Genomic DNA, 16,073 nt, shown 5'->3' with positions numbered 1-16,073 from the left:
AGACGTCCCTGGCGATCTTGTGTGGCATGTTACCTTAGTTTGGCCTGGGACCTGAAATGTCCAAAGCCATGATTTCATCCGACTCTTTTCCAAGTTGTAACCTCACCCTTGAGAGGCACAGAGCTGGCGCTGTCACTGGAAGAGTTCACAGGAGAAAATGATTCATGGTTGGTTTGTTTTTTCCATTTTGCTTTTTAGGTGACTGGGTGTGGGCAGTGTTTTTGTTTTTCAACATGGTCCGTAATTGAGGGGAAAAAGGTGCTGGACTGAGTCAATAAACCAGCAGTAAGACATTTAAATAGGAGATGTCTGCTTTTAAGACACCTGAACGCAGGCAAAAAGTACTTGATTGCTCCAGAGAAGTACGTTTCTGAAAAGATATTTAGAGATACATACTAATACAAAGTTACTAAAGTGGAATTTACGTATTTTGGCATATACTTAATAATTAATGCCCTCCTGATGTATGAAAGAGTGGTATCCAAGGAAAGTTGAACCTGATTTCTGTATCATTATCCCCTGGAATACCTTCATTTCATCCCTCTCACGCAGCTGGGACGCTACACTGATCCTTCTTTAATTTTTTTTAATGTTAAGCGAGTTCTTGACCTGTTTATCTTTGCACGGCGCTCCTCCCTGAGATCAAACAAGCACTAACATCGTAATTACGTACGCAGTGAGTAGTTACAGTACCACTGTAGTATTTTCTCTTGCAGCTTCTGAAATTCAGGTTGGTTCATCCAGTGCATTATCAGCCGTGGTATCTCTTCTTTGGCGTTTTTCTTCACAGAATTTGTTTCTTCTGAAGAAGCTGCCTTTGTTGAATCTTTCCTACTTAAAGGCCACGTTTGAGGTCTGTCTGGTGATGGTGTTGCGGGACAGAATGACCAGCAGCAGCAAGACAGAGGAGCTTTTTTAAGCAAGCTGATTGATTCAAGCAGTGGTTACTCAGTTAAAAACAAACAAAAGAAGGAACTGCTAATCAATAAGGTATTACTTTAAAAAAAAAAAAAAAAGAAAAATGAAAAAAAATAATAGTAGCAGGACAGACTGGATCTGGGAAATAACTGTCAGCAGCTCACATGTCGCTTTCAAGACTCTTTGTGTTCAGGTAGGACTGAATTGCTACATTGCAGAGAGTGATTTTAAAATATTCGAGGAGTTTTAGTATTGTAAAAAAGGCACTGCCACAAGCTGCACCTGGCAATTATATTTACACTGGTTTTTATGCGGAGGGTCACAGCTTCCTCTGCATCTCCCACCCAACAGTACCGCACTCAGCTTCTGGAGCACCAAGAGGACTTCTGGTATCTTTCCAGTTGTCTGTCACAAAACTAAAAATATTTACAAATTATCCCTTCCAGCCTGTGGTGCTGTCTCATAGCTTTTTCTCAGTTGTTAGTGCTGGCAAAACATTGTCTTCGTCTTGAGTGATGCTTCAAAATTGATTACAGGGCTGAAATTGTTGCTGTGGGTTTTTTTGTTGGGAGGTTTCTCTACACACGCTTGCTGTATGGAGGATGTTTGGACCAAACAGAAAGAATCGACACTTGCTATTTTTATTTTTAAACAAGTGAGTACACTGTGTTCTCACTGCTTCACATATTATCATTTCCCCAAGACAGTGATGTTTTCTGTTCTTCTGTGCTTTTTGCCAGTGCAAAATAGACTCGGTACCAGGAGTAATATTCTCCATGCTTAGAAGTGAGGGAAGTATTTTGTTTGGTGTGGTCAGGAACAGACCAATTTTCCTTCTGCTGTTATGTAATTGTGTACAGTTTAGTGAAAAAGCTAAAATATTAAAAGAATATCACTGCTCAATTAAAATGTTGTGTTTAAGATTGCCCCGTGCAAATTCATCGTCTTTGCTTGTACGCAGGCCCACTAAAAGCATTTCTCGACTGAGATTACCTATTTTCCACTAACTTGTGTTCCCAGAAATGTTGGCACTTATTTTCATTCAAACATCAAAACAGAAAAAGTCAACACATTTTGTTGTAATGGGCTATACATTTGAAGTCATCAACAGTCTATTATTAAACACTGTTCAGAAAATGCCCCTTAAATATGGATTTTCGTGCCAACTTTGCCAATAAATATAGGTATTTGATGTCTGATTGCCTATAACTGACATGTTTTAAATTCATTGCTTCAGAAGTGCTCAGCAGATACTTTTCTCTGTCTCTTAGTGGAATTACTTATGTTTGGGATAGATGCTGGCGCATCAGCTGGTCTAATAGGGAGGCAAAGGCAAAGCCTATTGCCTGTCAACTGGTAGGTTATAAAAACGTGCTATGGGGATGCTGTGTCAGAGATTGGTGCCCTTTGGCATAGGTGTGACGGATAGCACATGGGCAGGCTCGGAATAGCTCGGCTCAGGGAACAGGAGCAGTCATCTTACGAGACACACGTTGGGGATAACTTACCCCTAGCTCCCGCTATATTTCTGAAGGGATGAACCGCCTCTCTGCAAGGTGATGCTTGCTGCTAGAAGACAGCATTTCATCCGGGCGAGAGCTCAAAAGTTCATTCGACTTCTCTTCTAATCCCCACCATGATCTGGGAGGCAGTAGGGCAGCTTGAGCTCTTCTTCCTCATCCCCTTCCCTAAAGCCTCCTTGGACCTAAGTGATTGCTTGCATCAAACGTGTTCACTCTCTTTATTCCAAATGTTTAAGCCCAGTGAAGACCTTTCCGAAGGTGCTTCCCGTAGCGTTGCTATGAGAAGAATAGAAAGAATTAAGCTAATAAGGGAGATGATGTCCTGAATTCAAGAGGAGTATACTCAGTTATTTGGTAATACGATTTATAACCGCCAAGCAGTAAGTGAAAGTTTTATCCATTAGCTCTGATTGACGTAGATGTCACATGCAGAAGGAAAAGCTTAAAAGCACGTCGTTCCTAGTGCACTGCCACAAAGCACGACTTAATTCACTCCTCCTTGTCTGAACAAGATTGTGTTTCTGGTTTTAAAGACTGATAAACAGACATATATCCTGATCCGCAAGTGCGTTTACATCCCAAACATCTGGAAGCAGATATCTCTGGGAAACGATAATCTTAACCACACAAGTTACAGTCCTTCTTGAGAGTTTTCATTTCAGAAATGTAAAAAACAATGAAGGCCTATATGAGAATTTATGAAGAAGAAAACCCAAGATGTCTCTTTCCTGCTGAGTTTCCACATGGGCACAGGACCTGGGAAAAAAGACTTTTCTTCTGACGTGCATAGTCATAGCAGGGCACTAACCAAACTGGAAGTGAAAATAGCAGTGGAGAAAACAGAGTATTTTCTGTACTTTATCAGAAAACAGACAAATGAGTTGAAGGAAAGGCTGTTTCTGCTGTTGCAAGCCCAGACACCTTGCCTGAGAAAAGATCGATTTTTCTCTCCCTAGAAGTTTTGCCAGGACACTTTTAAAAGTGAAAGCTGGTCTCTGGGCTTTCTTGGGTTCTTGGAGGTTTATCCTGTAAGAATTGGGATTCTCCGTGGCCTCTTTCCCGAGGCAATACGAAGGGGTGAGGAGTTGTTTTGGTTTTGTTACATGAAGGCTTTAAATAACAGATTTTTAACTGTGACTTTATGAAAGGTTCACGTACTTGTATGCTCATGTGGTAGGAATCTCTGAGTTGGAGGAAATGGAAGTCTGTTCCCTTAAATCTAATGTTATGTTACTTTTGTGGTACCTTAAAGTTGTTGAATGATGCTTGAGTAACTTAGATTAAATTTATGTGGCAGTGAACATCATTCTGTTGATGCATCTCAGTTCGAAGTACTCCAGAAAAGAGTAGCTTGTGGACTCGCTCTGTTCCAGCTTTCATAGTCGGTGGCATTGCCATAAGGGCCAGCAGTCCTGAAAGTCAGCCACTGGCCAAGTCTCTCTGGCTTTTAGAGGCTGTCTCAGTTCTTGCTGACTTCCGAGCAGGAGTGGATCCGGGTTTCAGCTACTCCCAAGTTGGGTTGGAGTTGAGCTGGTGACCTGAAGGTCAACTTAGTCCTGAAATCTCTCCCAGGAGACATTTATTTCTTCTCCCCTACAACAACCCAAAGCCTGAGCTGCAGCAAGAGCCACTGATGTAGAAAGTTCATGTCTAAAAATAGCTTATGGTGTAGAGATAAATTGTTTCCTGATTAACACTTCATTTAAATAATTCGGTGCTATTAAATTTACTTACAATAGTGACTGTACAGTATGCGAAGTCTCCTAAAATGTGTTAGCTACAGAGCCATCGTTAAGCACGCTAAAGGTTGTTATCCGCTAACTGTATGTGACATTTCAGACATGCTACAAGAACGGCGTCTTCACATTTTTATAAATGTGAGTTTTCTGTCTGTTACTAATTGTGATCATCTATCAAATCAACGCAGTGGTCATTAAGTAATCTTATTTTACACTGAAGTGCTTGGAATCAGGCTGAATTGGAACGGACTGCCTTCCAGATTTTTCTTTTAAAAAGGTAGAGAATTGATGTTTCAATTAGACCGGTATACCTTCAAAGAAAGATTTTGCCATTGATGTCTTTAGATTCTGATACCTGTCTAATAATTCTGTTCTTTAACCACTGCGTTTGTTTTTTTTTTTTTCCTTTTAAGCCTAACTTATATCTACAGCCCTACCTGTCACCTTGGGTAGCCATTTTCCACAATACCTGAATTTTCCACAAAATCTGAATCAGCTGCTGAGTCTGGAGAGAGCCAGTACCCTCTGAAGTGTGGCATGCCACATGCAGGAGGGGAGGCACGATGTGAAACCACGGGTGGGATCACTCCTCTGTTGTGATGCGTTGTGAGTTCAAGTCTCTCTCTGAAGTATACCAAATTAATTGGTATTTTTGTGGATCATGTAACAATCTTTTTGGTTTTGGAGGTTACTGTGAGGATTCAGATGTTACAATCAGGCCGACGATGAGTATAAATGTGTATCAAGCCAAGAGCTTGCCAGCATCGGCAATTGCTCCAAAGCCTATAGATCTTGGAGATACATAGGCAGAACTGAGTCCTAAATTCTTGGATCTGCTCTGAAGTCCTTACTTGGGGTGGGGGTGAGGTTGTATGCTGGAGCAACGTGTGACTTGCCAGTGCCAGATTTTATTTGGTGGAGTTCCCATGAGGCCAGAGGTCGGTAGTTATTTGCTACTAATTTTGTAGTCTAATGTGGCGCGTGAGATGACTTGACTTAACGTGAAACGTTTTCTGTGCTTCCACTTGGGCGTTGAGTTTTTACCGTTTTGCCGTAGATCACAAATGCAAGTTTGTGACTGACTTCTGTCATGAATCATCCAAGTCAATTTTCCATGTGGTTGGATTTGCTGTTAGTTGAACGATACACAGCTGTGGCGGTCGAAAGGAGTTGTCAGTTTACTTGTTTCAAAGGAAAAAAAAAACAGTTTTAAGTGCATCGGAGATTTCCCTTTCATCCCACTAGAGGGGGATCCCTCAAGGTCATCTTCTCCAGATCCTTTGGACTAGAATTCACCCTTTCCAGAACTAGAGAGACATCAACTTTCACTGGTAGTACCCTATATTCCTTAATATTGGGGGGAAAAAAGGAGCAGGGCAAATATCAGTGTTAATGAAATAAATATTCGATAAAAATGCCACATTTGGTAAATATTGGGGAGGAAAAAGAGTTTGCTTAGATTTTCTCTTTAGAGCAAGAAGGAAACAACGGACTGTCTTAGGATTCTTTTTACTTTGGGCGAATGGTGCCCATCTCTAATGATGATTAGGTAGATAAACAGTAGAAATGTGTCACGAAGCTTCAAGAAGATGACTGTAGATGCCGGACAAGATGCAGTCGTTGCTGCTCAGGCTGCTCCTGTTTCACTCCGGTTGATTTTCATGCTTCCGTTGCGCCGTATCCCGAATAAAATCACAGATCCGTCGTGTCCACCCGATGCACTCTCGCCGAGTTTTGACGGTTACGCGTCGTAATACTAACTGGTTGGATGTTAAGACCTTTGCAGAATTGCTAGTTCTTTTTTCCCCCCAGTGATTTTAAAATATTAAAGCCATCAGGAGGGTTGAAGCTGATTTACCAAAAGGGAAAAAAAATTCACAAATGTGTTTTGAGTATTGAACTGCCGTTGACATCTAAAGTCCCAACCATGCTGTTTTCCTCCACACTCCAGCAATCAGGACATCCAGCAAACCCATAAAAAACCAAACTAATAGCATGAATATTCAGTGACCTAGAATACTAATTATTGTCATGAATATTAATGTGATCGGACTTGCTTTTTTTCCTCTTCTCTTTCTCTCTGGCTCTTTTTTTTTTTTTTTTTTTGATTTTTTTTTCCACTCAGCCGGCTCGAAAGATGGACCATAATGAGAGCATTTAAGAGAGAGAGCGCTCTCCGCCGTGACAGGGACCGGGGTAATAAGGAGAGCTTGATTAACGTGGTGCACTTGGGGGAGAGATGAGAAGATTCACGTGGGCCTGTTGTGGGGGAGGCAATGAGGCACCGGCGGCTGTGTTGCTGCTCCCTCAGATTAATGAGGCCTAAGAGTGCATTAGGAACAGTGACAAAGGTTTGATCTAATGGGCTCAGTCATTTTTCCTTTGAGTGACAGACGCGCAGAAGTAATTGGCTGTGCAGAATGGCAGCTCATTGGCAGTACTTAAGGATACATTATCCCCGTTGTGTGGCCCGCAGAGGCTGTTTATCAAAACTGCTCACACTGCAGACATGCATTCACTTAGCTGCTGTTACAGTGGCAATAGCTATAATAAAAAAAAAAAAAAAAAGTCATCTCGCATTCGTATCTATTGTCTCTTTTTCGAAAATAAAGTTTCTTTGTTCCGTTTTCTTAAGAGTCTGGAGGATATTCCAACGCCGACGATTATCCCTCCCCATCCCAAAGAGGTTCTGCTTGTAGCTCGCAGGGTTTGGGGAGGTTTAAAGGCTCGTGCAAAGCTTCCCGAGTTAGTTTGGTTCATCTTACCGGCTTTCGACGTAGATCCAATGCACAGGTGAGACACCACCACCACCTCCTCTCCAATTTCATCATTAATAACTTCCACAGACAGTCAGAGGGATTGGGAAGCGTTTTAATCTTTTGCCTGAGGCCCCTACACATACGTCACTTTACATGCAAGCAGCGTGATACCTCTGAATTAGTTGATTTTTGCATTGTTATTTTTTTGCAAAGTTAAATTGACAATTGTTAATAGGATTCACAGCAGCAATACCAAGTAGAGCGTTTGCCGATGGAAAGTGGTCACCTCTGGGTCTTAAGATGCAGTCCCTTGACAAGCAGGTATCTTCAAGCAGGGCTTGCCTGGAAAATGAAGCATACCTTGTTTATTACTGTTATTTTGTTAAAACTATTGAAAAAATGGTAATATGCCTGCTGGTAAAGGAAAGCACGCTTTGATCCCAGCAGAATAAATAGCCTGGGTTCTTGAGCAGAAGCCCTTGGTGAAAATCTGGGGTTTAACGTTCTTTTAGAAGAGATGTCTCCTCTGATGACTTAATTTTCCTCCACACTTGCTGTGTTGGTTTGGCATGCTCTGAGAATAATAGCTTTTCTCGTTATACTCCCAGCACCATGTCCTTCACTGCCAGGATATTTCTTGGCATTGCCTTGTTTGTTCATTAGTATTGACCCTTCTCGGTTTGTACTCTACTAATCAAGCCCGGTTCGCAGAGGCTGCCCTGCCAGGCTGCGAGATGGAAGGTCTTCCTCTATTAATAGCTGCTTATCTTCAGGAAATTTGTTCAGATAATAAATGCTTCTGGGAAAAAAAAAATCATAAAATAAGTTAAACCCACAAGCGAGTAGTCTGCTACAGTCTGGAAAATGATTGTCAGTGTATTGAAGGAGAGTTTCAATAATGGAACCAGCATGTTTTGGAAATATACTGTCATCTCACTCTTTCTCGTACCGTGTACGAGTAACCTCAAGTTATTTTAGGTCCCTGATAAACCCAAGGCACAAATAATGTGCTGTTTGCACACCGCCGTCGGATTGAAACAGAATCTGTAGCAACACCTTAGTGGATTTTCCGCTATTAAAAACCCCACTCAGGAACCTGGTTATAGAAGTTGGAGCTCTCCATCCCTGGTCCTATGGCTGGTCTTCCTAAGAAGGTGGCCAGACAGTCCTCTGACATGTGGGCAATACCTTCCTTTCCAGTGTGGAGTTACTCTACTCAACTGGAGAGGTGAGGAGCTTTAAGTAGCAATTTTCCTAGATTTCAGTGCAGGGAACGATCTCCAGAATTGTCAAGGGAAGGAGGATGCGTCTGTAAAAGATTGATGCAGGGATCTGAGGCAGCAAATTGGTGGAACCCAGAAAAGCCATTCCCAAATTTTTCCTCCGCTAAAGCAGGAGTTGTCCCAACATTCATATTTATAGGCAAAGCAGAAGGCAGAAAGTGGCACAGTTCGGACAGTCAGCCACTTCTTGGGAAAGGTTTGTCCACTGGAAAGATTTCTGCACAACTCTGGGAATTAATTTGTAAATGTAACAGAGAATTGAGGAAAAGGGGATGGGAATGCTTTTCCTATTTTTGCAGCAAAGTGGCCTCTTTTGCTTTTCCTTTCGCATCATAATGCCTGAAGAAACTTCAGGGAGCAGTGTTGGGGATGGATTTTGAACGGGCGACCAGCATCTGATCTAACCTACTTGACAGTGCCTTTTACAGAATTAGAGGGCATTTCAAGAATAGGCACGATTCCTGCAACATAAATTGACCCAACATGATTTGAAACAATTAACCCTCTGATATCAAGAGTCAGGATTTCCTGACCCACAACTCTAATGTATTTTTCATTAGTTGTAACAGCTGGTGAGCGCAGCCCTCTGGCCTTAAGAGGTTTATTTCTTTTTTTTTTTTTGGAAGAGAAACTCGTCGTGAGCATGAAGAGCGTAACACAAATAAGCCATGGCCATGGAGAAAGCGTAGCAGTAGGCTGTAGTTCATCTGATTCAGTCTTCCTGTGCTTCTGCTCAGCCACTCTCTGCAGGTTGCATAAGCTGCTGCTTCGTGGAAGAATACAGTTCTGCTTCACAACTCTTGCAATGTCTGCTCATGTCATAAATCCAAGAGTATATTAGTTGCACTCCCGAATGTAACTTCTTGTAGCTAAGTGATTTGTTTGGGAAAAGTCGCAAATGCATCTGCGGCAGGAAACAGAGCTCACCCCCATGTATCTGAGCCACTCGTAGCTCACTTTTCAGAGTATAGCTGTGAATTATATTCATTCTGTGTTTGTAATTAGTGAGCGGTGTAGTTAGTGAAGGCTTAGTTTAAAGTGATGTGTCTGTTAAAATAGCCCGTGCTGCCCAGCGATGATTCACTGTATTACTTGTGTTACGCTAAAAGACGGCGAAGGAGGAATTGCTGAAATGCTGTCCTCTGTACTGTTCTGTCACAAGAGCTACACGACAGAAACCTTGAATGGTTCATTTTTCCGTTGGGCAGGTTACTGCATGTGTGTTAGATATGCAATAAATAAAGTTTAACATAAATGTTATTCTATTAGAATTTTTGTAATGCACAGTGTCTTCGTCGTTTGGGTTTTGCCGACTAGATGCGCGCTTAGCATCATCTGTGGTCCTGTGTTTGTACAGATCTTTGTTCTTTTCATAGTGTTTCGAAGTCTTGTAATCTGACATTGCATTTATTGTCTGTTGTTTCGTAAATCCGAAGCAACTGTGTACGAAGAGCCAAAGTGAGTCCCTCTGTGCACAGGAAATTGAGGCACATTCTGCCCTCGGTGTGTTTGTTTCCATCAGCCTCTTAGGACGTGCGTCCGTACACACAGCCATGCACTCCTCTGCTTAATTCCTCCTGTGCCGAGTCTCTCATCCGTAGTTCATCTTTGCTCTTGGTGACTATTGACGCTGAATAGATGGATATCTAAATTGGACTTTGTGGGAGCACGCTCGCTTTTCTCGCAGGCTCTTCTGCTGAGCGTTGACCGAACCTGGAAATTACCTTGAATCTTAATTTGGATGGGTTTTGTAGAGCTTAATTGTTTGAACGTTTTGTAAGCGTGATCGTAACGGGGTATTTTATAATATCAGAAAAGATAGTTTTAATAAAGCTGTCTAGAGCTAGAAAGAGGAACTCTTCCTTTGATGCTCCTTTGGTAGATGAAAACATTTTTGTTCAATAGGAGACCAGCATCTTTTTTTGTTGCTCATTTGAGACCAGTTCTGGCAACATACTGATATTCATTCAAATATAAATGCCATATTCACTTTGAAATGCAAATTGTTTAAAGAAAATAGCATATGGTAGAGGTAAGTACCTTTTCAAATCAGCTCCCACACTTTAGGGTTGTGAGTACAGCTAAAATTATTCTTTCGACAGAATCCGGAGCCTTTGACACATTGAAGCTTGAACTAATCAAGGCTTCCCAGTAAGCACATACACATATCCATATCAAGGAAACAGTGCTGAGAATACATGGATTAGCATAGTAATTTAACTGCCCCCTGCTAATCAACTTAAGCAACCAGCTGATGCATAGCTGATGTATTCCAAGAGGCACTCTTTCACAAGTCCTGCATGGGCCAGGTAGCTGACCATGGATTTCATGTTCATGTTGAGATATATATCTGTCTGTCTACTTACAGATATATACACATACATGTGTGTATACATGTACAGGTGAGGGAGATGATGCAGAATGCATCGAGGTGTTACTTGGAAGAGCTTGACCTAAAGGCTTCGTGTGCCTAACCTGATACACAGGGTTTACTTTTCAGTGAGTATTGCTGGCCTCCTCTTTCTGACTGTCTCTTGCTTGTCTGCTAAAAGGCTGAGATGATTTCTGCTGTTGAGGCTTTATCCTTGAGCAAAAATAAAGCACAGTTTCTTTGTGGAGGTCTGGATTGTGGTTTGCCTGTTATAGATGGGGAGAAAAAAAACATAGGGCTGTTTTGTAGAAGCTTTGTGTAGCATACGAAGTGTGCAAGAGCAGCAGTTGACTTCTAGTAGTCCTTGTTTTGGTGTGACAGCATTAGTGCCTGCTAGGGTGGTGGAATACGTGTGCTGGGCACGCTGCAATTAGACTGAGAAGTGGAAGAATTAACAATGGGTTGGGAAATAATGATTTTTAAATAAGGTAGTAAGTAACAAGTTTGTGCTGGAGCTGAACACGTTTAGAGGGAAGGAGAGGAAGGAGCACACTCTTGTTTTCTGTAGTCCAGCCTTTCTGATATTTACTCATGGATTCTAGCTTGCCTGGTGTGGTATATCATGAAAATCTTACTTGAACAAAGTGGAATTTAACTTTGAATAAATGTTATCACAAGGGTTGCAGGTAGCAGTGTTATCAGGCTACGGCAATAAAGACAGAGCTGAGTTGGGTCGTGTCATTGATCAGTAAAATATTACATGATGGGACTTGGCACCTGTTTGTTGCTAACAGCCCATAACCTTTCAGAAATGTGAAATGAAAGAAAAATTCTCGTTTGGTTTGCAGAAGTCAGTTTCTCAACAGGTTAATGTCATAATGTGGGGTGTGGAGTTTCAGAAGATGGCATTAAGGTGAAAAAATATGTTGTTTCCGACGCCATTTACCAGTAATAAGCTAAAGATGCCCAAAAAGGTGCTACAGCAAAAGCAAAGCAAAGAGTTTGGATTAGTCTGCTACATACTTGTCACCTGTAAGTTTATTTTGGTAAACTCATTTGCAAGGTTAAAGGCTAATAAACAAAACCAGAAACAAGACCGGAAACAAGTTGAAAATGTTTTTAATCAAATGGGAATACAGAGTAGCTTCTAAGCTCAGAAAGGTTATCTTGTTTAGCTTTGGGATGAAAGAAAAAAGAAAAAAACCATTTAGTCATTCAGAGAGCCCTGGAAATGTTGGTTATGGGACCAACTCAGTGGGACCTTTGGTGATCATCTACACCATCCTCCTGCTTGAAGAAGCAGGACTGTCACCACTGTTAGGTAAGTTCAGCTGTGTCTTTGCATAGCTGAGCTTTGGAAACTTGAGAGGATGAAGATCCCCTCTTTTGGTAACCTGTTCCAGTGCTGCATCTGACCTTTCTAAGCTGTGGTGTTGCTGCTGTTTTATATCATCTACAACTAAAAAGATTTTGGCTCCCTCTTCTTTCTTTATAACTGTCCTTTTGGAAGCTGTAGACAGCTATTAGATCAACTATTATCCTCCTGTTGACTAGACTAAACCAGCCCAGCTCTCCCTCAGCACTTGTGGGCCATGTGTGTTAGACCTTTGATGTTGTGGCAGTTCTTTGCTGGCTCTTTTCCCAGTTCCCAACAGAAGTGAGGGACCCAGAACTGAGTATCGTGTTTTGGATGCCCATGGTGGCGTGCTCAGCTTGTGCTTTGTGTTGAGTACAATGTTAACACACGTTCTGCCATCCATTGTTGATTCTTGAGTCCTTCACAGCAGTGCTGCTACTCAGCCAACTGATCCCCAGCCTCTTCTGCTACATCAGGTTGTTCTGCCCAGGAGCAGAGCTTAGGATTTCTCCTTGTTGAACCACATGGTGTTCATATTGTCCTAAATCTGAAGTTTCTGTAGTTCTTTTGGTCTCAAGCTCTGTCATTCGTGTCAGCCACTTCCTTTAATTTGAGGTATCGTCAAAATAATTTGTTAATGTTCATAGTTTTTCTGGATTGTGGAAACCAGAGGAAAACCCTGCCGGTTATTTCAAAGCGAGCATCAGTGGCATCACAGAACTTCGTTTGGAAGGAGGTATTTCTTATAAGAGACCTCAAAATATGTACTGTCAGCTAGTGTTTCCATTTCCTATTGTGACTTTAAGGTGCTGAGCTACAATTTGATCCTCTGCTTTGTACTTTCATTTCTGTAGGCCTGGCTTCTTTGCTGAATGTTTCTTTGGAAGATATCTTTAGAAGGTGCTCAAACACCAGCATTAGCAAATCGTTCTCAGTTGATGGGGTCAAGCACACAATGTCCTGAAGGGGACCAGTTGTTGGAGGCATAAATTTTTTTCAATCATTTGGCAGATGATGCTCTGATTACGGAATTCTTGTGGACAAAAGGGTTGCTCAGGGAAGGTGATTAGAGAGGAATTATGTGCCAGTAGCTAAAGCGCTGTCTTGAGATGTCCCAACATGGTTCCAAAATCCACCTGAGACTTTGCATAATTGAGCAGATTGGTTTTTCTGCATGTGTTTCGTGTCTACAAAGTAGATATTGCCAAACAGAAGTTCTTGAGACTGAGTAAGTGCGTTCAAGACTCAAGTGGACAGATACTGTAGTGATGGATCTGTGTTAAAGGACTAAAGATGAGATTTAGTCTTGGGAAAGGGGAGGAGAGAAAGGGACAATTATGCCAACTCTAATAAACACAAAGTAGTTCACTAAGCTCTACTGTCTTCCCAAAGGCTGCTCTGGGAAAAGACATAATGATAGAACTGGGAGTCAGGAGATCTGGGTTTTATTTTCAAGTCTGCCACAATCTTCCTTTGTGGCCCTGGGTCATTTAACCTCTGAAAAATGGGGGAAATGATAGCAGATAATTAACAACCTCACAGGAGCATTGAAAATTAATTCATTAATTTTTCTGAACTCATCAGTAGAAGGTGCAATGGAAATACAAAGTGTTAGGGTATTTGATAAAATTGTGTCTCTTTCTTTCCCTTTGCATGTGTTTTAAAGAGTATTCTTAAACCCATGTAAGACCAGTGGGGTGCCTTTTGAGAGAAGCCTCTGAATCTTTCAGCGGTGCCCAGCTGCCCTTAGGAATAGCCTGCCACAGGGAGTGAAATGAGCATTGTAAAATATTTGTATCCTTATAATGTGCCAAGTTCTGCGCTAGGAACGGAGTAAAATGTGCTCAGAAACCAAAACCGTAGAGCAGACTTTGGCCCACATCAAGTTGTGTGAGTAAGACCATCAGCAATTTGATTTTCTGGAAAGGTTTTAATTGTTTTGACTCTAAAATTTATTCAGCCAGATCACACTTCACCTGCTTTATGGTGAGAAACCTGTCCCCGTTGCACCCCCTCGCACACACCTCCCGGCATTTTATTGTCTTAGCCCTCACGGATCATGAAAATACTGGAATTGTTTCTAGTGTTCGCTGGGTGAGGCTAGTCTTTGGATCTCACCTTTTGTGTAATAGGTCTTCAGTTAGGGTGGTGCATCGCTGTGGGACGAGACATGGGAATGACGTTTGCCGTCAGTGGAACAAGCTGGTGGTGTGCACTTTGTGTCGTGGTGTTGCTTTAAGATTAAAAATCTGAGTAAGTTTTTCACCTGGTCTTGCAACTCTGGTGAGTAGGTGCTCCCCTTCGCTCTGTTCTTGGCTTCACTTGGGCGACACGCTTGTTTGAAATTTTACTTAGAGGTAGGTCGTTGGCTTAGTTGTCTCACCTCGGTTGCTTGTGTAAACAGTGGTTTTCAGGAGTAATATTTTCCGTGCACAATCTGTCTTTCGTGCTTTACCTGTAAGAAGTGGAGAACCTCTACAAAACGTGACTGGTAGCAGGGCTGCAGAAGACTCTGTTTTCCAGAAGATGACTGAACAGAATGAGGTGAAGTCTTGAAAATTTAGGCTCTTTTGTCAGAAGTTCCTAGCTGGATTTGAGGGGGCTACTGAAGTCTGTGGTGCCCCAAGCTGGTCACAGGACTGTTGTCTTCAGAGCTTCAGGGAGGGCTACGGTGGTTTTTGTGTCGGTTAAGTAAATCTCGTTCTCTGTTCTGTTAAGATGCACCCATCCGTCTTCATGCAAATCGATTTTTGTCTTCTCTATTGACGCAATTTGTTTTCCATTTATGTCTAGGGAACGTGACTACTAGCACATCTGTGTCTCAGATGGCAAGTGGCATCAGTCTAGTCTCCTTCAACAGCCGTCCGGATGGTATGCATCAGCGCTCTTACTCGGTCTCCAGTGCAGATCAGTGGAGTGAGGCAACAGTCATTGCAAACTCTGGCATTAGCAGTGGTAAGAAACCTGGAGCTGGGAGGGTTCTCCGCTTTGGGGTGAAGGGGGAATTTGGTGGTTCACTTTTTTAAAAAAAGTAAAAAAACAAAAACACGACCTGATGTTTTTCACCCAGATGCTCTGTTGGAAGCCAAACTTCCAGCATCTGAGAGAAAAAGGAGAAATTAGATAAAGCAGAACAGATCAATACGATACTTTTTCAGCAGGAAGAGCTAACGTAATTATAACGCTGCTTAATTTTAATTTCAGGTACGTAATGTAGGTTGTTCACTTGATATTCTTACTTCCTTACTCTGCGTGGTAGGTATTAGCAGTAAATTACCCTCCAGATCTTTTCATGGGCATGTCCTTTCTCCGCTGTGCTCTTGCTTTAATGTATGCACACGACTGGCAGAGTCGGAGTGTTTTCTCTGTGGAGCGTTTAACGGTATTAAAAGGAGCAAACACTATTCCAGATGGTGTTTTGCAATGATTAGGCTGTAACAGTGAGACAGGGGTGGTTGTTTTTAAAGGGTGTGCACGATATTTGGTAACAGAACGGTTCATCTGGCCTCAACGGAGTGCCTGGGCAGGACAGAGATATAATGGTGTTCACCTATAGCTGACCTGCTGCCTACGCAAGTGAGAGCATCCTCGGAGCAGCCGTGGCGGGTGGGCTGGGACGTGGGTGTTTCTGTCGTGGTGTGCTGCAGAGATGGTTCGTGCTGGTGAAGCACACGTGGCCAGGAGCCTGGGATTTAGCGGGCAGTTGGAGAAACCATGGGACGTTCGTGGAACTGGGGGAAAAGGAGATGAGTGTGGGAAAGAGAAGGATGAACTGAGAAGAAATTGAGAACGTGGATAGTGGTGAAAATGTGAATAGGACAGGAGAAGGAGGGAGGAAAGCTGTTTCTGATAGATATCCTTGAAAGAGTGAGAATTATAGGAGTATGAAAACTACTTCACGTCCCATATACATGTATGTGTATGTATCTGTATAAGGTTTGAATCTGAGTACAGCCCTGATACTGTCTCCAGGTTTTTGAGCAGCTTTGAGCAGCTTTTCAGTGCCACGTTATGAGAACAGAGGATTTAAAGTCATGGTCACCTTGGCTCTGAGTGGCATTATGTCTCAAGTTCATAGTTGCTGAAGCACATACGTTTCTGGAGCTCTAAACTGGTGGGCAAC

General features: G+C 42.2%; 1 protein-coding gene across 1 annotated transcript in view; it reads left to right on the top strand.

Annotated features, from left to right (window-relative positions):
• The window catches only part of AGAP1 (ArfGAP with GTPase domain, ankyrin repeat and PH domain 1), a 303,223-nt gene that overhangs the window by 178,596 nt on the left and 108,554 nt on the right, over positions 1 to 16,073 (top strand). Inside the window, 1 exon segment of the mRNA XM_086615366.1 lies at positions 14,744 to 14,905. Coding sequence (XP_086471492.1) covers positions 14,744 to 14,905 — 162 coding nt within the window.

This window comes from Tauraco erythrolophus, chromosome 8 (assembly GCF_009769465.1).
Source record: "Tauraco erythrolophus isolate bTauEry1 chromosome 8, bTauEry1.pri, whole genome shotgun sequence".
Lineage (NCBI taxonomy): Eukaryota > Metazoa > Chordata > Aves > Musophagiformes > Musophagidae > Tauraco > Tauraco erythrolophus.
This window is presented reverse-complemented; position numbering and strand designations above follow the sequence as displayed.